The 25,056-nt window shown below is 34.6% G+C and overlaps 1 protein-coding gene across 20 annotated transcripts in view; it reads right to left on the minus strand.

Annotated features, from left to right (window-relative positions):
* The window catches only part of RIMS2 (regulating synaptic membrane exocytosis 2), a 647,068-nt gene that overhangs the window by 226,221 nt on the left and 395,791 nt on the right, over nucleotides 1-25,056 (minus strand). For 14 of the 20 annotated variants that reach the window (XM_023725997.1, XM_023726001.1, XM_023725993.1 and 11 more), the window contains 2 exons: nucleotides 14,787-14,943; nucleotides 11,417-11,533 (listed from right to left, as the gene is read on the minus strand). In XM_023725997.1, the coding sequence (XP_023581765.1) occupies nucleotides 11,417-11,533; nucleotides 14,787-14,943 (274 nt within the window). Of the gene's footprint in view, nucleotides 1-4,154; nucleotides 4,221-11,416; nucleotides 11,534-14,786; nucleotides 14,944-25,056 lie in introns of all 20 variants that reach the window. The other 6 variants (XM_023725994.1, XM_023726003.1, XM_023726007.1 and 3 more) reach the window with 1 other exon arrangement.

The raw sequence follows: 25,056 nt of genomic DNA on the forward strand, positions 1-25,056 counted from the left end.
AATAATTATTTATCACCGAAAATTTGACACTTTTTATTCTAAGCTTTACAGTTGAAATAATCTATTACTCTGAATTTACATTAAGGGGAATTATTATAAATTAGTGCTGGAGTGCAATGAACATTATCAGACCTTTAAAGCCTATACCTATCCTGATGAAAGAGGTCAATTCTTACTAAGGTCAAATAATACTAATGTGTCAATAATCTCATTTAGCTTATTTTCTTGACATTTGGGAAACTAAATTAAAGCAATGCTTGATAGAGGTACTAATTTGCATAACTAGGCTTTTTTGTTGTTTCAATAGCTTATATGTAGGTAAGAAAAGAGAGGTGTAAAGAATTCCTGAAATTTGCTTTGCAGTTAACTTGGCAAATAAAAAAGAAGATCAGATGTTAGCTGGTATATGGGAAAATTACTACAAAATATTAATAAAGGGCAGCAAATATTCCTTCTAAATATGTTTGTTTAAAAGTTGAGTATGTTTTAAAATGCACAATGAATCAGAGGTAAGTTTGTATTGTTCAGTATAAACTAACCTCATGTAACTAAAAACAAAGTTTGGATTCTTAATGTTAGCTAATATTTCCTGAAGTAATATTTAAAAAGTTTGGTAAACATTATTTCAGTCTCTGTTACTCTGTTCCAAAGAGATTGCAGTCGTAAATTTTTCATTTTACAATCTTGGGATAGAGAGATCAGTGCAGACCTAAATTCTTCTGATGGACTGGTCATAGTTTGGGGATGCCGTGTTGAGTTTACTACTTTCATTACATTCATAAAATTCTCAGAGATCATACAGGTACACAATGGCCCACTCTGAGCTATTAACACATATTTACCCCCAGAACAACTCCCAGATCATGAGAGTATATGCTACCTTGAAAGCTGGTGTGGGAAAATGGAAATCTAAAAAGTTGATTCCACTTTCTTCTTTTTTCACAACCTTCAATAAAGAGGTCACTTCTCCTTTAAGCGTCCAATTATTCTGAATCAAATACGAGAATTAGGGAGAATGCAGATAACAGAGTTCAAAAAAAATTTTTTTGCAAGAGAAAGGGATTGATCTAGAATTGAATTTTTGACAAATAGATAACAGAAGAACAATTCAGCAATGGAACTAAGGATAGTTCTGAGAATGGATTCAACCTCTGGATATATAAGAAGATAAAGACAAGTGGACACAAATGGAAAGTAAATAGAGTGGTTAAGAGAGTGGAGTTCTCAACAGAAATAAAAGAATGAGTGAGGTAAAAATAACTCAGCGCAAGAGTAAGAAAGAAACGTGCAGTGCTGGTCCAAGAGTATAGTGTCTGAATTAAGATTTCAGCAGTGGAACAATTTCAAGTGATGATAAGCTTCAGAGTATGGCCATGAGAGTGAATGACTGAAGCAGAATTGGAAGTAAGGCTCACTAGATTTGAGATAGTTAAGAAAGTGAGTGGGTGCTCAATAGATCATTCAGGTGAATACTGATGTTACCTGGGCTGATAGAAGGAATTAGAATGAACAGGAAGATTAAGCCAGGTTTTAAAATATTCAGTGAATACATAAGTGAGTAAATAACCAAAAGGTCAACAGATGACAATAACGTGGAAGGGTAACAGGTGATTTTACTTAGTGGCATTAGATACAAAGGAACAGGAGTTAAATTAAGGGTGGGATTCAGAGAACTTTATGGAAATAAATAACAGGAGAATGGACAGATGACTAGACAAACTGTTATATCTTCAATAGATGCTAAAAAAAAAAGAAAATCAGTCCCAGAATCTCATAGTGGATTGAGTGGGGGGATCAAAGGACTGAGTGAAATGGAAATGTGAAATTCTCCACAAATCCAGAGTTATCTACTATGACCAAGGAGTAGCTCATAGCCATCTCTGACAAGGTAACTACAGTCCAATCAGTACAACCTAAGCACTGACTCCCTTGCTAGGGGAGAGGGAGAGAGTGAAAAAACAAAGGGTCAAATCATTTTTTAAAAAAGCAAGGGAAGGAAACGTTAAACTTAAAATTCAGTCTAGTGTTCACTACTTCTGTGGAAAAGGCATAGGATGCAGTAGGCAAGGAGTGTACATGTAGATGCAAGGTTTATAACCAGGTGTTCTGGTTCTCGATTTGGGTACTAGATTCATGGCTGTTCATTTTATTCTTACACTATAACTTACAAAATTCTTTTGTATGCAGCCAAGCCATAATGATTAAAGATAATATATTTTAAAAATAATTAAAGAACTTTATTCTTATAAAATCTTCTCAAATTGTTTAGAGGGAGGTGAACACTAGATACACAAATTGGAATCATTTAAGTGATAGCAAATCTTACAGTAAGATATCTGATAACTTGTTTTCTGAAACTGACTTTCCTGTGTTTTAATATAAACATTAATGATCGTGTGTTTCCTGACCACAACCCAAACGCTGGTACAGAAAGACAATTCAGAAATGTCTCCTTCAAAATTGGTCATTTAGGCTAAGGCTGAAAATTGGGTAAGCATATGAAACTGACAACCAACTTAGAGCTGATAAGAATTGATTCCATTTATGTTGGTGAACTGAAAGAATAAAGTGAAGCAGACAATCTATTTATTGATAACTGAGCCTTGAATGTACTAAAAAAAAATACAGTCCTTATGCCAAAAAAAAAAAAAATGGTAATGAGTATATGCTTTTAACTTTCATTGAAATGAAGAGATACAAAAGTAGGTGGAATAAGCCTATAATCAATAATGTCACATTCATGGTACACACCCTGAGAAAAGTCATAGCCAACTATCAGGATATAGTTATCTAACTACTTTTTCACATTTTTTGGAAGCTAAATATGTAATCACTCAAACAAAAAATACACAGAATCTGAATGTAATACACAGCAACAATAAAAATAGAAGACAAAACAAAAAATAAAGAATTACTTAGAATTGAAGCAAAAATGACAAAACAGACTGAGAAAATGCAAAACAAAATTAAATATTAAAAAATCACTGTCAAATAATTAAACTGGAAGACACTAAATTTCAATTCCATTCACTGAAAGACATAAAAAACATGGCTTATTAGGAACTTATTGTTGATGTGCTCTCTTACCCTTGCTCCCACATTTATCCACATGAATTCGATTCTTAGAATTTAAGCATTAGTTTTCAATTATTTTTTCTAAACTCTTTTATTATCAACTCTTCATTAATTAAATTAATGGGGATAAAGGGGGTCACAGATAACTCCAAACCACTATGAAACAAAAGCAGTCTGGGTGATTAAGTAAGGCACATATATTTGTTATCTATACTAGCTGAAGCCACCACCACATTATCATTGCCATTTTCTTCTCTGCACAAAAAGCCACAAAATTATGTCATTTATCTAGTTCAAATCCTTAAGATACATATAGTGTCGAGAACATTGCGGAGTTCAGAGACTTTCTTTCTCTTCTCTTTCTAGTCAACTCCCCCTTCTGCTAAATGCCAGGTGGTTGATATTTCCCTCCAATATAAATTATATTTCCTCAGAGTATTGGAGCTGTACTATGATTCAGTGCAAATCCTCACTTTGAAAAGAGGAGTGGTGGTAGGATAGAAATGAATAAGGATTTCCCCATAGACCCAGGATTCTCCACAAACCCAGGGTCATCTACTATGACCAAGGAGTAGATTGCAGCCATCTTTGACAAGGCAACCACAGTCCAATCAGTACAACCTAAGCACTTCATTGACTGACTCCCCTCCTGGCGGGGAGAGGAAGGGGGTAAGCGGAAGTACAAACCAATCACTGCTGTCTAATTATCTGATTACGAACTCTGCAGAGGATGGTGGGAAGTTAACTATGGCTAATTTTAATTTTACTATTACTCTATCCTCTAGATAATCAGGAGTTAATATAAATATTGGTGAACTAATTCTCTTGGATAGCACTAACTCATCAAAGAAAAGCTGTATTTTTAACATTTTATTACAATTAAAGTGTTTATATATGTTTTACTTCCTACTTTTTATAAGGGTAATATTTCTATATTCTATTTATATATATATACATATATATATATATATATATATATACACATACATATACACACGTAACAGAAATGTAAGTGGATTGTATCACATCAGTAGACAGGCACATGCAACTCTACAGACTCAATTGTAAGAAAAATATACCTGCCATCCCTGTGATGATGCTCAATGGTCTGCCTGTATCTGGAGCGAGGTAGAGTAAGAAAATGACTGCAAGCGTGGCAGAAACAAGAATATAAATGAGATTCAGGAAAGAAATGAAAAAGGTATAGCTTAATTTTAAAAGGTGAGATTCAAAATAGATAAGTAGATAGTAAGCAAAGCAAATGAAAATTGTTACTGAAAAGCTTGCCTCCTCCTCTCAATGTCCATTATAATATGGCAGTGCTAAGGGTTAACATACTCTAAAATAAAATACAACAAAAAATACAACCAATTGAGATTTTAAAAAATCATATTTCAAAATAAAATCTCTTCAATTATCACTCAAACATCTTCAGCACCATCTGGAAAATGTTATATGATAGAGATTGTTTCCCATTATTAGGAGGAAAGGTGAGAGGAGAAAAATAACAGAATAACCAAAATGTTTAAGAAAGAAATAATAAAAGAGGTAAATTCTAATACTTATAATAATTATAAAACATTATGAGGTAAACCTTTCTCTTTCAATCATTAACAATGAAAAATTACTGCAAGAGATTTTAAAATTTCCATTGAATAAAGAACAAACTGATACAAATTGTTTTTTAACAGGTTATTAATTTTATTCTTAATTCTATCAGATGCAATACATTTTATCATTCACTACGTTTATTACACTGCATGCTGCTGGCTCTGCTACATTTCATGCCTCATGACTACCATAATCCATCAATGCAGCACACAGACCTTTGCCCACTTACAGCTCATTTTCTCCTTTCAATAGCACTAATTTGTACTTACATTATACAGTATTTACTTTAACTAATTGAACATTTTCTACTTTCTTAAAACCTTTAATAACAAAACACTTAATTTAGGCAAATAATCACTGTTTCATTAAAAATGAAAACCAACCTGGAACTCTGTTACTTCCACATTTCTACCTCTAAATACTGAGTAAATATATACTTAAGTCTTCACTTGCTCTTTTCTTCCCCATCAAAGGAAGAAATGCTCTACTTGTAATCCTGCTTCCCACATAACCTTGCTTCATTCCATATGATCTTGCTTCATTCATTATTCTGTCTTGCTTTCCCTTCTTCAACTGCACTTACTCTTAAAAATAAAATCTTCGCTAAGCTTGCTTTTTCTCTCAGGACATCATCTCTCTCACCTTCAGAATCAACTCGACGGCAATGGTTGTTGTTTTTTTGGTTTAATGTCCCTTCAGGAGCCCAGGCAGTGCAGTGATTAAGTGCTCAGCTACTACAGAAAGGTTGGCGGTTTGAATCCACCTGCCACTCCTTGGGAAAAAGATGTGGCAGTTTGCTTCCATAAAGATTACAACTTTGGAAACCCTATGGGGCAGTTCTATCTTGTCCTATAGGGTTACTATGAGTCAGAATCGACTTGATGGGAATGGGTTTTTTTAATGTCCCTTCTATACTTATTTAACCCCTTGTGGAACTTCAACTATTCCTCTTCTTATAATCCCAGTTTCAACTAATGACTTAATAAACCAAGATTAAAAATCTCAGAATTTTTTTTAACTCCTCCATTTATCTTATTTTCTACATAAAATTAATTTATAATCTTTGCTGGTTCTAATTCATAAATAACTCAAATTTGTCCCTTCTTTTCCTTTTCTCCTGTCACTACCTTGTATCAGGCCATCATCATGTTTTACCATATCTATTGAAATAACCTTCTGTTAGGTTTCCCTACCTTCAGATCCTAGTCCTCTCCTGACCCAATCCATTCTGCACCCTGTCTACAGAAGTATATTTGCAAATTATGTCTCTGATCATGTAGGTACATTGCTCAAAATCTTTAATAGCTCCCTATTTTAAAAAACATAGGTATAAATTCCTTAAAATGATATTCAAATTAGGTTCCAATCTAATGTCAATCTTCATCTCCTATCACTTCCCATCTCCCATATCACAGCCTTCTATCTAAGCACTCCAGAATAAATCAGACTCTCTAAATGCATCACATACTTTCTTGATTTCAAGACTTTGTTCAAGCTCATTACTCTTCCAAGAATGTCTATTACCCCCTTTCTCCACATTCTTGCCTCTCAAAATCCTACTCAATCTTTAAAGTCTAACTTGTCTTTGGAGCCTTGAATACACCCAAAAAAGTAAATTTCTCTCCAATCTGTTCAAATAATATTAAACTTCTGCCCTTCTGTATTTTATAACTAGTTGGTATATGATCATCTATATATCTAGGCCAGAATAATACCATTTTAAAAATCTTTGTGCACAATGGGTGACACACTCAATAAATATATTTTGAGTTGAACTAAAAAGAAAAAAAAAGAATTATACCAATTTCATGATGAATCTACTTTCCAAAGAGAGCAGTGGTTCACATAATCATAGAGGCATTCTAGATATGTAAATCACAGAAGATTATAAGCCTATGTAGTATAAGCAATTAAGGAAACAGAGTACCAAAAATGTCATTCTTGGCTTTACAAAGAGTGGAAATAATACCAAACAGTTGTGATGTTGGAATTTGTTGCTTAAAAAAGAAACTTATTTCTTGAAAATTACTTAAGAGTAACAGAAAATGTGCAAATTTCAGAGCTTGTGAAAACTTACAAATTCATAGAATGTATCATCACTTAATTTCTAATTTTTCATGGAAGAGGCTTATAATTAATTTTGTCCCTATAAAGCCAAAGAAAATATTAAGCAAGAATCATCTTCATCAATTATCAGTTTTATTTCCCTCACCAATCTCTATAGTCATGTTATGGTTCTTAACCTTATTTGTTTATGATTCCCCAAGTATGAAAAGTATATATGAATATAAAGTATATAAAGTATATATGAATATTACACAAATTAACCATACTATTTCAGCAAGGCATACACCTCTGAAATCCAGCCAAAGTCCACAGATGCATCCAAGGTTGTTTGCTACATCCACTTAATACAGCTTAAAAATATTACACACTTCTCCATTAAACCATGTTTATTTTTCTTCTAAAATTAACAAACACTGTAGTCTGAGCAATGGATTGTGTTGAGTTAAACAAATAAGTAAGTTATATTTTAAAATTACATTTAATCCACTCTGTCTCAAATATTTTAAAAATTGACCAGTAATTCACTGTAAAAAAACAGAAAACTAACAAAGGTATTAAAATTTAAAAAATTAAAAATAAATGTTAAAAAATGAAATAAAGAAGTTCCAGATTCTAAGAATGATAAAATATTATTAAAAAACCAAACTAGATTACCAATCCACTTTCTAGATATGCTTTAATTCTTATTAGATAATATAACCTTTAAAGACAACACAAAATGATATTTATAATGAATTATTCTTTACATTGTATTTATTCTGAATGTTCCTTTTAGGAAATTCCAAATATAAAATATCCCATCCTTAAGCAAACCTGTAGTTTCCAAAAGCTAAGCTTCCAACCCTAAATTAATACAAATCTTTCTGTTCCATGTCTTCAATATTGTTAATGTTATGTTGACTAAGCAGTTCCTCAAAAATACTTGGAGTGATTTAACTATCTTAAAATATGCCCCTGAAATGTAATCAAATGTATTGTTTTGTAACATAAACCTTCTTTTAAAATTTACTTTCTGTATAATTTTAACATTTCAGAGATGTGTTTCCCTCAGAGTTGATAGCTGAATGGGTCAAACAGATGAATCCTTTTCATGAAATAGATATGAGTATGTTTTACAATTTTGGATGGATGGTTACCTGATAAACAGTAGAGAAAGCGCATAAGTGTGTAAAATACCACAGAAGTCCAGATAATGGAACATTCTGCCTTTAGAATATATCAATTAAATGCACAGAAAAGAGTTTATAAAGAAATATATCTTCTTCCAGCATTAATTATATTTTTTTCTTAATATGCTAAAAGTATACTCCATGAAATTAATCGCACCCAATATATTTTGGCCTCTGGGATAAAGACATAAAAATGCATGTTTCAGGATATCTCTGAGATGTGATGGAAATACTATTATAATATTAAATTAACTTATGTAAATGAAAATCTGTCGGAATGATTTCTAACATTAAAGCCACATAGTCTGGACAAGGTGAAGGATGCCTCTAGTTGTAGCAGTTACCAGGATCTACCAGAGAAAAATTGGTACAAAAAGTGGAAGTAGGGGGAGGAAAAGAGCGATGTCCATTGGAATTCATTATACTGGCTATATATCTCTACATCTAGATTTCTGAATTACTTGTAATGAAGTTGTTTCCTTTCCAACGCAAAACAGGATTTTGACTAATGGATAATGAAGTGAGATGTGCAAAGGAACAAAGATCCAGTTAAATTTTGATACATAATTCTTTTTATAGTACCTATAAGAAAAGGACATGAATATTGTATTGCCTCCTTACACCACTTAAATTTAATCAGGTACTATAAATTAATATCAAATAACATCATTTCTCACCCAATATAGCCAAAGTAAAAGCCATTGTCTTCATGCACAACTTCCCAAAATGTCCCCAAATCCTTCAGTCTTTGTACTGGGCCTTTGTGATGTATAGGTGTGTTCTGTCTATCTCTGCTCTTGTTCTTGCCTGAACAAACATGCCCATTTTTCAAGGTCCAACTCATGTGCTACATTCTCTACAAAGTTACCTGAATTAACTGATTTCTCTGTTTTTCTACTTACTTGGTAAGCACATTAAAATGTGAATTATTTGCAAACCAAAAGATCCTTTTAAAATGTTAAAGGTAAGGCATATTTTCTGAGTACATACTATGCAACTGGAGGTAGTGTCATTTAATCCACAAAACAACCTCATAAAGTTGGCATTAATATTCTAACTTTATAGATAAGGAAATCAAGTGTCAAAGAGGTTAATTTTCCCAAAGATACACCGCTAGAAAATGGTGAAATCCAGATTCAAACCCCAGGCCATCTGGCTCTGAAGCCTACGTTACTGAAAAAGAGCATATTCAATAAAATAGTATTCTAACCCAGTGCATCCACTTCTTACTGACAAGAAAGTTTAATAACACCTTTCAAAATACCTAAATTATACTTACATATCAAAGGAAACTCTCTTTTAGATTTGCAATCAACTGTATTGACTCTATAAAATGCTGTTCAGTAGAATTCACTGTCAGAGTTTTAGAACATCCTTATCTTCTAAATAGTACAAAAATTTTACAGTGTCTTTAGATGAATTCTATTATTGAAAACCTTTTGGAATATTAGCATAACACAAAAATCAAGGACCCATTGTTTAATAATGTGATAGACTACCTCAATGGATCATACTGTGCTTTTAAATTTTTTCAGTCCTTATGTTAATAAATAATTATAGCAGATCATTTAAAAATAATATATAAGAAATGGATTTATATTACTATTTAAATATGATTTTATTTTACTTATTCCAAAAAAAAAAAAAAATTAAGGCAGGTCACAATTAAGAGTAATTATTTATGATCTGGAAATCTATATCACTCTACAAAAGTAAGGAAATCATGTGGCTGAATAGTCCCAAAACTTCGAAAGATAATTACTTGAAGATTTTGCTAAGCAAAAGGTTCATGGAATCATAAAATAAACAAGAAAAATATAATGACATATTTCAGTTAAGGACTGCATCAGCTAATACCAAGATGAGTCATCAAGGCTTTAACAGCAAATTTTGTTGCCATCAATCCTTGGGCCTTTTGACTTAAAATACTGATAAAAGATCACGTGTTTCCTGTTATAGCGAATATTTTTGTTCGTAAGTCTAAGTTTAAAGTGTAAAATTTTAAGGAGTGAGATTAATTTTATTCTGTTGTCTCAGACATGAGGCCATATTACCTTGCTTTCAAAGAAAATATCAAAGTCTATTTTCTATTAAAATAAACAGTTTACATAAACTTGAAGGACCTAAGTCATTTCAGAGATTTCCTCTCTCACCATTTTCATTATCAAACCTTCAATGAAGAGAGTTTTCAACTTGCTATATAAATAATTTCCAGAAATGATCAAGCTCATTAGAATCATAGTAGTAACTAAAATACCCACTCAACCACCCTAATGTGACTCCTTCCAAACTCCTAATCATGCCAACAGTTATCCTTTCACTATTATTGTACTTCACAAGCATCAATTTCTACAGGTAGCATGTCTATAATTAACTCTAAAGACACAGGTCACTATGAAATAATGAAACAAACTGAAAAGAAATAAAATACATTAACTTTCACTTGACACTAATATTGATATGAATTTAGTGTCTTCTAATTTCTTCTTAAATGTCAGGCACAAAAAGTCAATACTTGTTTGACACTGTTGAAGACTAACTTCTTAGACTTTTTTTGGAGAAATGTACTGAAACACAATGAACTGAAAACAACCCTGGCTTTAGAGAGAACAATTAAATTTATAAATATTAAAAGCAACTTCTCTATCAGTTGATTTAAAAACCTCCAAATGTTTTCCTAAAATTGGTTTAGGATGGATACAAAGAGACTTCTGAGTTCCCTCATTATTTTATTATAATATTCTCTGAATAGTAAATTCAGTTTTCTTTCTTAATCCTTATCTTAAACTCATTTTATAGTTTGGGAACAATATAATAGTATTCATTTTACGTATGGCAGCATAAATTAGAAGGGTTCATCGATTTGCCTAATTTAAAAATAATAGTAGTAATTAATGGAAGCATTGTTACATACCATGTTACTTTCAGGCTTGTCACACTTAATAGAACAAATTCAGCGAATTCTTCTAAATACAGGATAAAAAGTTTACTAAAAGCCACGAGGAAAAACCTCTTGATGAATCATGGCAAACTAATTGCTAAACAAACCACACTCTGTTCTCAATATACATATATAGTATATAGTCACACTGATTCCCTGATAAACATAAAAGACTTTTAAATTTATTGCCTCATGAAAGTATATGTGTGTGTGCACATGTGTGTGTGTAATAATTGGTTATGATAAGGTAAGAAAATTGAAACGTCTTGTTTCCATTATAATTATTATTATAACTCCACGCGCAAGTTCACTAACTTAATTGGTTTTATTTAACCAAGGACCCAAATTGCAAACAAGATGATTTTGTTTTTTTCTTACCAAAATAAAAAAGTTGCTTTTTTTTTTTTTTATGAATGTGGTCAGTGTAAAGGAAAAATGTGGTTTCAGAAACTCAGATCAAGGAATGCCCACGTTCAGGATGAAAATATTTTATGGTAACACCTTCTGAAGGCAGTGATTATAATAGGGTCTAATAGTATTTAATCATATTTACCTGTCTCTCTCTGGAGAATAATGCTCATCCACGACACGATGTCTATCCATTCGGCTAATTGTATTATAATGTCCGGTAGAAGAGCGTGTCCCTCGAAGTCCCTGTTCCACATTCCGACTGAAATAGCAAGATTTACTAAATATCTTAGTGAATCAAAACCATATATTACATTAATAAATGAGGTTTATTAATATGATAAAGATACTAGAAAAAGATAAAGTCATTGTAATGCCAAGTACAAGTTTTTTGTTTTTACTAATTTCACCCCTAGGTAAATAGGTATCAATTTCAACTGGAGGCTCAGAGTTAAGCTGGGATAGTGTTAAGTGGCTATAACAGAGAAAAGACATACAGCGAGTCCAAAGTAATCTAACGTCAGTGGGGAAAGAGATAAGGAACATCATCAAACATATTAATGGATGACTTCCAGGTCTCAAGCTTGGGCAGAGGTAGTGATATTCAATGATATATGGAAGACTAGATTTGTGTGGAGAAAGTGAGTTCAGTGTTAGACATGTTTGTTTACATGGCCTAGAGCGACAGAGGTAGAGATGCCTCATAGGTGGCTGGACATAAATTCAGAGCTCAGGAGAATAACTCAATCTGTCACTTCTCACCATCTCCCCTGTCAGCACCCTAGTCCAAACTACCATCCTCCTGCCTATACTGTAGCAATAGCTACCTAAGTAGTCTCTTGCTTCAACTTTTACTCCCATCCACCACCATAAACAGTGGCCCATTAAAACATAAGAAAGATTATGGCATGGCATGTTATAAAATGTAAGGTAGGAATCTAGTTTTTAATTTTATTCCATATGATGAGCTAATCTTTCTATCCTTTTCAATCCATCCTTTCCACATTAATTTGTGGTGCCACAGTTATCATACATCAAGTTCCATATAACTATAATTATATTTATATTGTGCTTACTAGCCTGTTCAATAGGTCTATTTTGCTGCTACTGTTCAAGTTCCATTCTGCTCTTAATTACAATGACTTGGTGGTAAATTTATGCCTTCTTTTTCAAAACAAATTTAATTATTCATGTACTTTTATCCTTCCATATAAATTCTAGAATAATATTGTCAAGTTTATAAAAATCTCAGATAGAATTTTGATATAGCATTAAACTTACAGGTTAATTTGGGGAGAATTGGTATCTTTATTATATGGAGTAATTCTACCCACAAATATGGCATATCTCTCATTTACTCCTTACATAAAGTTTTACATTTACTCTATAAAGATCATGTGAATTTTTAATAAGATCAGTTGCTAGATATTTTATACTTTGTGTTGCTTTCGGGAATAGTGCTTTGTGTCCTATTATATTTTCTAATTCTTTATTATTCATTTTAAAAGTTGACCATATGGCCAATAATTTTGCAAAACTTCCATGTTAATTCTAATGGTATATTGATTATATTGGATTTTCTATGTAGATAATCATATCTTGTTCAAATTCCTTTGGGCAAAGCACAAACTGTATTAATTCAAAGTGGTGGTACTGATTTACCTTCTAAATTTAGTGTTCTTTTTTTTCCAGAATAAAATATCTTTATTTGGTCTTTATGACATTATTGACACTGAATTCAAATACTTACCAATTGAAATTGTGATCCCATTTTTCTTCTGGTTTATATATAACTATTATATTTTTTCATGCCTCTGGTTTTATACTCTGTATTTTTTTGCATTTAAGTATGTTGTTTTTAAACAACATATTAGTGGATCTTGTTTGGGGGATGATGATTGTTGACTGCTTTTTAAGATCCAAACAGAAGTCTCCACAATTGATAAATGATGATTTCTTTGAGCTACCATTCTGCCCTGGATTGCCTACTTCCACACTTCATTTTAATGACAGAATAAATTTTTTATGTTTCAGCTCCTGTTATATGGCAATTATATGCACTTGAATCTAATCTAAAACCTATGCCTATCACTGTAGAAGTGTTCAAATTTTCTTTCCCTGATTTAGAAGTCGTGCATTCTTTATTTTTTTAATGGGCAAGGGTTTAATTTACTAAAATTACAAATTCAAAACCTAGTATTTCTTAAACTTTAAATTTCAGATTATGTTTATAACATTTTAGCAATCATGCGTCAGAAGACTGAATAACTCTGGCCCCATTTCCAAACTTAGTTAATTCAATATCTTCAAACTTTTTAAGCTATGTCTATAAACTTAATAATAGATTTTCTTTTTAATTTCTTCAATTGTCTGAATTAAGTATACTCTGAATCGAAATTGACTCGACAGCAATGGGTTTGGTTTTTTTTTCCAAGTACTTAATAATTCTTATAAATCAAATATACACACAATAAATCTAAAGTTCTCTTAGCCATGTATGAAGTTAGTAAACTTACAATTACAACTTCTAAGTCTAAAACAAAATAAATTATTCACTTAAAACAGGAATTGTAAGTTTGTCACTCAAAACAGTCCAAATTTTCTTAAATACTGCAAGTATAGGCAGTCCCCAAGTTATGAATGAGATCCATTCCTAACTGTGCCTTTAAGTCGAATTTGTAGGTAAGTTAGAACAGGTGTACATGGTTCTTATTTAGCTTTACTTTGGTGCAATAAAAGGCTGGAAGCCTTTTCAATGATTTAAAAGCTGCAGGTGCAGCAAGTGAAGGTGATTGTGATGAAGAATTTATTCCAAGTAGGGGCTGGTTCAATTGTTTCAAAGTGAGGGCAAATTTACACGATATTAAACGGCAAGTATGAGTCGTCCGTAAGGCAGACATTTGTGACTCGGGGACTGCCTATACATAAAATGTGAATTACGCACATATTTCTTGTTAGCTCCATTATATTATTTCCATGGTTTTTACTCCACTAAGCCTCTCTACAACTATGTTGATCAGAAATTTCCACCAGGCATAAGACCTGGAGCTGCAGACTTTCCAAGCCATTCTTCTCACTGTCCATCAATCTTTCTAGTCTTCTGATGATTATTTCAAACTTTAAAGACCCATTAGGTGTGTATGGTTTTCTATTTCTTAAATGATCAATATCTGTATTACCAGTGATTATAATTAGCTGGTTCTAACCAGATATGCTCAATATTAATATATGATTAAAACCTGGTTTCTCTCAATATTAAACTATTTAATATTAATATTTAATATCCTATTAAATATTAAATTTTAAACTATCACAGTAAATTAATATGTAAAGCATCCAAATTTACAAAGCAATCCATTTTTGATATTATTCTCATTACCCAGGTTATTGAATAGGATTTTTGTTTTTCCTTAATTTCCCAACAAGAATTTACTATCTTTAGAGACCTTTAATGATAGTTTACAGTAAACAGACCTGTAGTACAATTCTACACACAAAATTACATGATATCTTACCTTTGTGGAGGAGGGACACTGGGTGACCATGATCTAGTTCTTCCTATTACATCTACTCGGTGGGGAGACCCTGATGGTGAACAATGGTTTGATGACATTACTTGTTCCGGCACTGATAATGTTGAGCTCTGAAGATCTCGACCATTGTGTCGATAGTCTAAAGGTGGAAAGATTAAAATTGAAGTTATCTACACTAAACTCTTTGTGTATTTTGTACTTTACTAAAAAAAAAAGAAGTTGGTAAAGTTGAAAAGCTTTTAATATATTAAATGCAAATCATAACATATATATAATACTAAGACAAAATAATATGTTGCAAACACATAAATCAAAAAAGAATGACAAATATTTGGATGGCTACTATAGCCAAGGTAGTATGCTGGGTAGAGTAAGACTTATATACCCTAACATACAGAGTAAATATTTTATATACACTTACATATAGAGTAAAACTTTTATATACCCTTATCTTCAATAAAACCAAGTTTATTCTAAAAATATACTTTTATCTCTTCAATGACCTAGAAATACTTCTAATACTTCTCAAAAATTATAGATATTCAAATTAATTTCACAAAAAGTTCTTAAAAGTTTATAGTTATGTCTATAAGAGATAAACAATATTCAAACACACTGATTATTACTTGAAGTACATGTGTAAACTGCTCTTCTTCAAGTATTTGACAGAGTTGAGATACCACTGAAATCCGATACTAAAAGTATGGCAAATCTTACTTTTATATAGGAGTCCATTATGTTGACATACTTAGAGAATGCATATTAGAAGAGATAAAATGAGTCCTTGAAAGCAATTAGAATTTTGACAGATGGGAAAAAATTAGAAGGAATTTTAAGTTGGTAGAAAAACAATCTACCAATAATTTAATTTTAAATTTAAAAATTTAAAAACAATTTAATCTGGTGCAGCAGTGGGAAAATAAGTAAAAAAGGTAAGTTTGACCCAAGTTGTGTACCTCTAAAATATCATTAAGTATGTAATGGAAAGAATTAGAAGTTTCTGAGCAGGAAGTGATATATTACCACCATCATCATCTTCATCGCGTTCATCATGGCTACTATATAAGGGCAATTCCCTGGAGAAGGGGTCAGTTGTGCATTGGCAAACAACACTCATAGCAGCTGGGCATGAGTAAACCAGCTAATAAAGGAAATCTGGCTTAGGCACCAATAGTGTCCACTACAACTACCAAATAATAGCAGCTGAATGCAAAGTACACTAGCACAGTTGGATGAAGCAAACCAGAGAAATACAGAATTGTATACGATGTCTATTCATCCTGTATTTTTCCCCTTGTCTCATTTTGGTCTTGAACATGATGCCTTTAAGGAGGCTTTTCCTCCTGTAGTAGATTAGACCAAAATTCATTCTTGAGTTCAATAGAAGGACGAGGCTGTTTGTGATTACCAGAATAGAGTTATACCAGAAGTTTGTTGAACACTCTGGATTAGACCTGGAGACTCCTGGGGCTACAGGGGCCTTTAATGCAGCATTTATTCTGGCCTTAACCCAGAGCTTTTAGCTCTGGTATAAAGATACAGTTTGGCCTGGAAATTTACCCCTGTATCAGAACTTACTCGACTGGCTCATGAATTAGCCCAAACTCTTGAGACTAAAGAAACTGCTAAAACAAAAAGATTAATGGCCTTGCAGTTGTAGCAACTGCAGACTTAGCCGAGAGACAAGGCCCCCTTACTGAAAAGAAGTCCTTAATTAATAGAGGCAGGAACTGATGTTTTCTTTTACTGCAATAGGCCAAGATATCTTAAAAGAGAGTGTCTTAAGTAAAAAAAAAAACAAATATAGACTTCTAACCGGGACCTACACCTTCATCTCCGTTGGCACGAAGGGGCTCCAGGGACAAAACAGAGGCTTTTCCTGCGGTACCTTTAAATCCTCAAGGTGAAACAACTGTTTTCTTTAATGGAGAACCTTCCAAAGTCTTAATCGACACTGGTTTGATGCTTTCTGCTCTAAACCCTCTAAGCTGGAGTAAAAAGACATTCCGAATCGTGGAGGTTACCAACAGAGAAAAAATATTGTCTTATTCCCTACGTGCTGCTATTTCTTTGGGGCCCACAGAGGATATACATGATTTCCTATTGAGCCCTGACACTCTAGTAAATCTGCTGGACAGGAATCTTTTCTCTAAATGGAAATGCCACCTAAAGTTTTCAGAAACAGGTGAAGTCACACTGGAACTCCCTGATCCTAATGAAGAGAATGGTAACCAATCTGACTTCTGCCCTATGGAGGAAGCCCTTTGTTACATACAAGCACTTGAATTAGATCCTCAATCCCACTGCTATACAATGTTAGCTGCTGCAGGGGATTCTCTTTCAACTGTACCAGGAAGCCTGCGGGCCGCAACATCTACTGATGTTGGCTGTGTCCTGTCAGCTGAACCTCTGAAGATTCAGATGGACTCCACTAAACCCTTACCCAAAGTCTCTCAATACCCATTAAAATGCGAGACCAAGGAAGGACTAACTTCTATCATATAAGACTTCCTGACAAAAGGTTTGATTATATCCTGCACCATCCCCTGTAATATTCCTGTTTTCCCGGTAAGAAAACCTAGTGGTTGGGGCTGGAGATCTATACAAGATTTACAAGCCATTAACTATATTGTGATCCCTATACTCCCAGTAGTCCCTAAACCTCATTTACTGCTCTCAAATGTGCCCCCCGAGGCCACTCATTTTACAGCGGTTGATGCTTGCGCACATTTTTTAATATTTCAGTCCAACTGGAAAGCCAATATTTGTTTTCTTTCATTTGAGGAGACAAAAAATTCACCTTGACTGTGATGCCTCAAGGTTTCACTGAATCCCCTACTTATTTCTCTCAGATTTTACATGCTGATCTGCAGCCCCTACAGATTACTCAGGGGTCTGCATTACTCCAACATGTGGGTGACTTGTTTGTCTGCTCTAATTCCCAGCAAGCTTGCCTTACAGACAGCATCTTGTTATAACAGCATTTGGCCAGAGGGGGTCACAAGGCCTCTAAAGAAAAATTACAATTATCCCAACCTTCTGTTAAATATCTAGGGTATATTATCTCAAAAAGAAAGGATTACCACAGATCCAAAAAAGAAAGGCTATTTTAGCCTACCCTGTCTCTACTACAAAAAAAGCAATTACGGAGTTTCTTAGAACTCTACGGTTATTGCCAAACCTGGATGCCTATTTTTTTTTCTTTTACTGGTGCACCTCTCTATCATTACCTAAAATGTTCAAAGCTTGATTCCTTTCATCTTTCTGAAGATGACCAAAATGCCATCACATCACTAAAAGAGACTTTAGTTCACAACCCTGCCTTCAGGTTTCCAAATTATAAGTTAGATTTTTCATGTTTTGTTCATGACATTTCAGGAAATGCTTAAGTAGTCCTCCCCAGAAACATGGAGGACAGCAGAGACTCACTGGGTATTACAGTAACCAACCTGATCCTGTTACAAGAGTTTACTCCCCCAGTCTCAGTGCTATCACTGCCACTGCCAGGCTGGTGGAGACTATATCGGATATTGTTTTAGGAAATTTCCTAGATGTTTATTTCCCTCATGCAGTGATAGCCACTTTGAATTCAACTTTAACTCAACTTCTCTCCACTAGCAGAATGACTTCTTATGAGGTTCTCCTACTGGCAGCCTCTAACACTTGGCTGCATATTGTATATTCTTTGAGTCCAGCCATGGTGTTGCCTTCGCCTTATAGGGATGAACCACCTCACGATTGTCTAGATCTCACTGAGCAACATTTATCTCCCAGGACTAATTTACTGGAGGCCTCGCTTCCTAACCTAGTTTTCTTTGTTGATGGATCTTATCTTAAACTAGACCCTACTAGTTACCATTACCAGGGATGATACACTGTCACCACCTCCATTGAAATTTTGTCAAGTTGTCTGCTCCCTGAGGTTACCTCAGCAAAACAAACTGAACTGGGCTTGCATATTGGCTGATGGATGGTTGGTAAAAATTTTTTCAGATTCGAGGTATGTTTTTGGGGGTTACACATGATTTAGTATGCTTCAGGAACAGGATTTTTAATCTCCTCTGGAAGCAAAATAAAAAATGGCCCATTAGTGGCAGACCTCCTAGGAGCCATTCTGCTCCCTTCTGAGATTATTGTAATCAAAGTGCAGGCCCATCAGCCTCCTGGAATTCTCCAGACTGAAGAGATCAAAGGCAATGATTTGACTAATCATGCTGCCATATGGGCAGCCTCTCAAATGCCCATTACCCATTCACCTCAAATTCAGATAAAAGACAAAGAGGAAGATATCTTAAAATTTTCACATATTTATCAAATCCTGGTCTCTGAATCAGAAGTACATATTTGGAAAGACTCAGACTGTACACTAGATCCAACCCCCAATTTATTGCTCAGGCCAGACAATTAAGTTGTTCTTCCTCAATCATTACACCCCCTTGTAATCCGATACTGATATTTAAATGACCATTTAGGATTAGAAAATCTAGTCATCCATTTAGAAAAACATTGGTGGGGGAACTACATTAAAGCAGCCCACCACATGGCTGTATTTTGTCTGGGCAACTCAAATACTGTGTCCCCTCTAGCTCTTATGGCTCCTGCTATGGACACAGGAGTCCTCTCCCAAGACTCAAATCATCTCTCCTGTCGCATCTGTGATAGGTGTCACACTCATGACCCAGGGGTGTCCGATAGCTTATTAATAGAAGTTGTTGTTGTTAAGTGCTGTTGAGTCGGTTCCAACTCATAGTGACCCTATGTACCACAGAACAAAACACTGCCCCATCCTGCGCCATCCTCACAATTGTTGTTATCCTTGAGCTCATTGTTGCAGCCACCGTGTCAATCCATCTTGTTGAATGTCGTCTTCTTTTTCACTGACCCTCTACCTTACCAAGCATGATGTCCTTCTCCAGGGACTGGTCCCTCCTGATAACATGTCCAAAGTACGTGAGACAAAGGCTCACCATCTTTGTTTCTAATGAGCATTCTGGCTGTACTTCTTCCAAGATAGATTTGTTCATTCTTCCGGCAGTCCACAGTATATTCAATATTCTTTATCAACACTGTAATTTAAAGGTACTAATTCTTCTTTGGTCTTCCTTAGTCACTGTCCAGCTTTCATATGCATATGAGGCGACTGAAAATATCATGGTTTAGGTCAGGCGCACCTTAGTCCTCATAGTGACACCTTTACTTTTCAACACTTTAAAGAGGTCTTTTGCAACAGATTTGCCCAGTGCAATACGTTATTTGTTTTCTTGACTGCTGCTTTCATGGGCACTGATTGTGGATCTAAGTAAAACGAAATCCTTGACAATGTCAATTTTTTCTCCATTTATCATGATGCTGCTTATTGGTCTAATTTTGAGAATTTCTGTTTTCTTTATGTTGAGGTGCAATCCATACTGAAGGTTGTAGTCTTTGATCTTCATCAGTAAGTACTTCAAGTCCTCTTCACTTTCAGCAAGCAAGGCTGTGTTATCTGCATATTACAGGTTGTTAATGATTCTTCCACCAATCCTGATGCTGCATTCTTCTTCATATAGTCCAGCTTCTCAGATTATTTGCTCAGCATACAGATTGAATAAGTATGGTGAAAGGATACAACTCTGACGCACATCTTTCCTGATTTTAAACCATGCAGTATCCCCTTGTTCTGTTTGAATGACTGCCTCTTGGTCTATGTACAGGTTCTGCATGAGCACGATTAAGTGTTCTGGAATTCCCATTCTTTGCAACGTTATCCATAATTTGTTATAATCCACACAGCCAAATGCCTTTGCATAGTCAATAAAACACAGGTAAACGTTTTTCTGGTATTCTCTGCTTTCAACCAAGATGCATCTGACATCAGCAATGATATCTCTCATTCCACATCCTCTTCTGAATCCAGCTTGAATTTCGATGTACTACTGCAATAATTTTTGCACTATCTTCAAGAAAATTTTACTTACATGTGATATTAATAATATTGTTCTATTAATTTCTGCATTAATAATAAGAATGCAGAAATTATTAATAGAACAACAAACTCCAAAGAGAAGTATCTAGCATGTCCTATTTAGCCACCAAATTATGACTTCCAAGGAGGAAAAGACAGCTTGGCTAAAAGAGGGATGTCAGACAAACAATCAGAAACCTGTCATCCCGAGGTCCCTGCACATACCCCTTGCCAAAACCTTACATTCACACAATCATTGAATCACTGACAAGCGGATTGAAACGTTAGCCAAACATAATTGGGGACATTTGTGGAAGGCTGCTGACCATGTGACTAAATGTTGTTTTGTTTGTTCTAAATTTAATTCCGGCTGACTATACAGTCCCACTTAGAAGGTATCACCTATGAATGGGACCTATGGTCGAATGGCAGATTGATTGTATACAACTTCCTTCTTTCAGTGGCTACAAATATATCCTAGTTATAATTTGCAGATTTTCTCATTGGGTAAAAGTGTTTCCTAGTTTCAAGGCTATCTCCAGCTTTGTCACAAAAAAGCTTTTGGAAAACATCATCCCTATTTATGGTGTACCTAAAATCCTCTACAGTAAAAAAAACAGAAAAAACAACCTATTGTCGTCGACGCATAGCGACCCAGAGATATTAATTTTATCAGTCAAGTCATAAGGGAAATATATAAAATCTTCCCTATATTCCAGAAATTGCATTGTCCATACCACCCACAATCCTATGGACTTGTTGAAAGAACCAAGAGCATTATAAAATCTTGGTTAGCTACATTGTCTGCCTCCCTACAGTTATCACAGACTCAAGTACTTCTTCTCCTTGCTTTGTTGAACCTGAGGTCCACTCCCTTCGGTCCTCACAAACTAATGTCCCATAAAATAATTACTGGGAAACTGCTAGCTCTTCCATATTCTGCTTGACAGACCCAAATTTAACTCAGACTAGTCTATTAAACTATTGCCAAGCTTTAAATCATTATGCTAAAAGTTACAGTTCCTTGGTAAAGGAGGCCTTTAATCATAAAAAAGCCAGTTGACCTTCTAGCCTCCAAGATACAGCCAGGAAATTATACTTATTGGAGAAGGCACCAAATTAAAAACTTTCCTGAACCCCGCTGGAAAGGGTCCTACCTGATTCTTCTTAACAACCCCTGTGCCACTAAATTACAGGGAGTTAAAGCTTAGATCCTTCTCTCCAAATGAAGAAAACCATAACTCTGGCCTGGACTGTCCAACCAACAAAGGGACTGAACCTTAAATTCAGCCAAAAGCAGAAGACCTCTGGTGTAGACTGCTGCTCCCAAAACCTCTGGACCATGCCTGTATCCATTTCAGAATATTAGATTCATGCAAACAGCCGAAATTGTTAGACTGTGTTTTATAATAATTTTTTTTTTCTGGTAACTTTGATTGTATTGCATCAAATAGAGGTCTCTTCATATAGTAAACTACTTTATGCAGAGACCCTAGGACTAACTGCCTTTTACTTGATACTCATAGCTTTTGAAGTTGTTTTGTTTGGTCAACTAGGACTCATAAAATGGTAATGCATTTGTCCTGCTTGTTAATAGTTAGAAATATTGTTTAACTACTTATTCCTTACTCATGCAAGCCATTGAAATCGTTAGAATTTATTTTCTTATAATCATAACCTTTGCTATTTTGGAAACTATTGATATTATCCCTTGCCTTAACATTTTATTCTTTCCCTGTACCCCAAAATGCTAGCTCTTAAGGTTGATCTATGGTGAACTCAGAAGTTTTGATATATCTCTTTACTTTCAGTATTCCAACAGTTATTTTGGTATTTATTTTATTTTGATATCCTCACTTATGCCAATACCTGAAGTTGTTTATTTTGTGATAGCTACAATCTGTATGCTTTTTGCCCTCCTATATTACTTCTGGACAATTTTTCTCCGTTATGAAGCTCCCCTTAAAATTTCTTTTTCTCCTGCTCATAATTCCCATTGATGCTTGGCATAAAAATTCCTTTGTTAAAATAGCCAGTTAGAATAACCTGTCTGACTGCTGGATTTGCCATCAAATTCCAAAATCTGGCTTCATGAATTCAGATCCATTAGCTTCTCCTATACTGAATTATACTTTAATCCTCCTTGCTACCGTCAACTTTAATATCACTGTTAGGTGAGACATATGTGTGAGACTGTAGCATTCCCCAGGTTATTAGCGCAACCCCACATTCCATGTTTCAATCTAACCCAGATTAGAGACATACATTGTCCTGAAGCAGCCTAAAACCCTTCAGAATGTAAAAATAAGCCCTTAGTTTCATATAGTGCATCTCTCAGATTTTGGAAAGTGGCCTCTACAGGAAATTTAACAGCCTGCTTACATAAAAAGAAGTCTTTTTGTTTGCAAATGTGGAATTGGCCAGGATTAGGATGATTGCCTATTTGTAACAACTGCTTGACAGAAATTTAGCTTGACTAAATACATTAAGCCATCCCTCTCCCAAATAAACACAATGAGCTAGCATAATATATGCCCCATATGTGTATGTATATTTATGTGGAGGATCAAGATACCCAACCACTGCCAATCCAAATCCAAATGACAAGTCCCATACCTGGGCTTTATCCTGTTTGGATGGTTGGAATATAACAGGACAATGTATGTTAGGTCTTTTAAAAGTCTCTCTAAATATCCATTCCTATAATGAAAGCATACATTAAACCAATGATGTGAACATTCTCACTTGTCACAAAAGAGAATATGTTACAGGATCTAACAAAAACACTATAATAGACCCAAAGATGGATGGACATTTCTTTGAGGCCTCCTACTCCTTGTTGGCACTCCTAAACTTGAAAAATCTATTCACAATTTATCTGCCACTGTGCTTCAAATGACTGATAAGCTTGCTGATAGCCCAGAAGTTCAACAGAAGTTCCTAAGTTCTTTGGTTAAAGTTGTACTGGATAAAATAATGGCCCTTGACTTTCTTCTAGCCCAACAAGAAAGAGTTAGTGCAGTTGCCATGCGTCCTGCTGCACTTGGATAAATACTTCAGCAGAAGTAGAACAGGATATCACACAGATACACCAAAAAGGCCACTGGCTTCAAGTATCCCCCATATCACACTCCCCTTTTTAGGTATTTTCAGCTGGCTACCCTCAGGGATTGGATCACGGGTTTGGTCCCTTCTATTTACTAGAATAATTATAGTAATACTTGTTATAGTTGGATTGATTAAATGTTGTCTAAGATGTATGACCAAAGCAGCCATACACACCATTAATCAAATGCTCATGCATCTCATAGATATAGATGCTGCCCATCTCTGCAATGAAATGGAAGGTCCTCACACTCTAGATTGGCTGTTTGAAATGGTCAAGTTTTTCCCCCAGTGTGGCCCACTCCTTTGCCACCCTTCTCATACACAGAGAGCAAACATGATCACTGAAGCTGAATGTCAAGCTATGGCATGGTGAAGAGGTCCAGCGATGCCTGGCTACTAGAGGAACCAGGTGGTGCCCAGTAACAAAAGGGCAGCATCCAGGGTCTTAAAAGCTTGTTAAAACAAGCAACCATCTGGGGTCTTAAAGGCTCACCAATATGAGCAGCTACTGAAAAGAGGATACAACCATTCAAGTCCATGCAGAAGAAACATTCATTCAAAGAGTTATCAAAGGATGTTCATGGAAATCCTTGATCAAAAGGAGGGAATAAGGAAAAGTTTCACCAAACAGAGGACCTGACCAAAGTAAAATGGCTGCTGCAGAGTCAGGACAAGGAATCCATTTTGAGTTTTCTTTAATGCAGGCATTGACTCTTGGTCTGAATTTTTTGGCTGGTTACTAAGTGTATTTAAGGTAATGTTTTTCTTTGTGGTAAAGCTAGGGATATGGAAAGAATGGCTCCAGATGAAAGTTTTGACGCAAGGGGGTCTTATGAAAACTACCCATGCAGTATGTTTTCAGATGATGTTTGCAAAAAGCAAGTTATTTCTGTAAGATACATTGTTTAGTTAACAAAACAATTGTCTTTTGAAGTTGTATGTAACTGCACTTAAGGAATGCTTACACACTTCAATCTCAGGAAATCTATGTCCAAAGACAGTTAATCAATACCTTGCTATTTTGCTTGTGCTCCTTTTACAGACCTGGTTGTGTCCTGTCATTGTCTTGTGACAACTTTGTAACCTCCCTGTAAGCACATATTTCCACAGTTATCCCTCATAATCAAATAGTTTATCCCATCTATGCCTTTTAAACAAACTACGTTAGAGCCCCCACTTTGTTAAGTCTTCCCTCAACTT

This window comes from Trichechus manatus, unplaced genomic scaffold (assembly GCF_000243295.1).
Source record: "Trichechus manatus latirostris isolate Lorelei unplaced genomic scaffold, TriManLat1.0 scaffold00009, whole genome shotgun sequence".
NCBI lineage: Eukaryota > Metazoa > Chordata > Mammalia > Sirenia > Trichechidae > Trichechus > Trichechus manatus.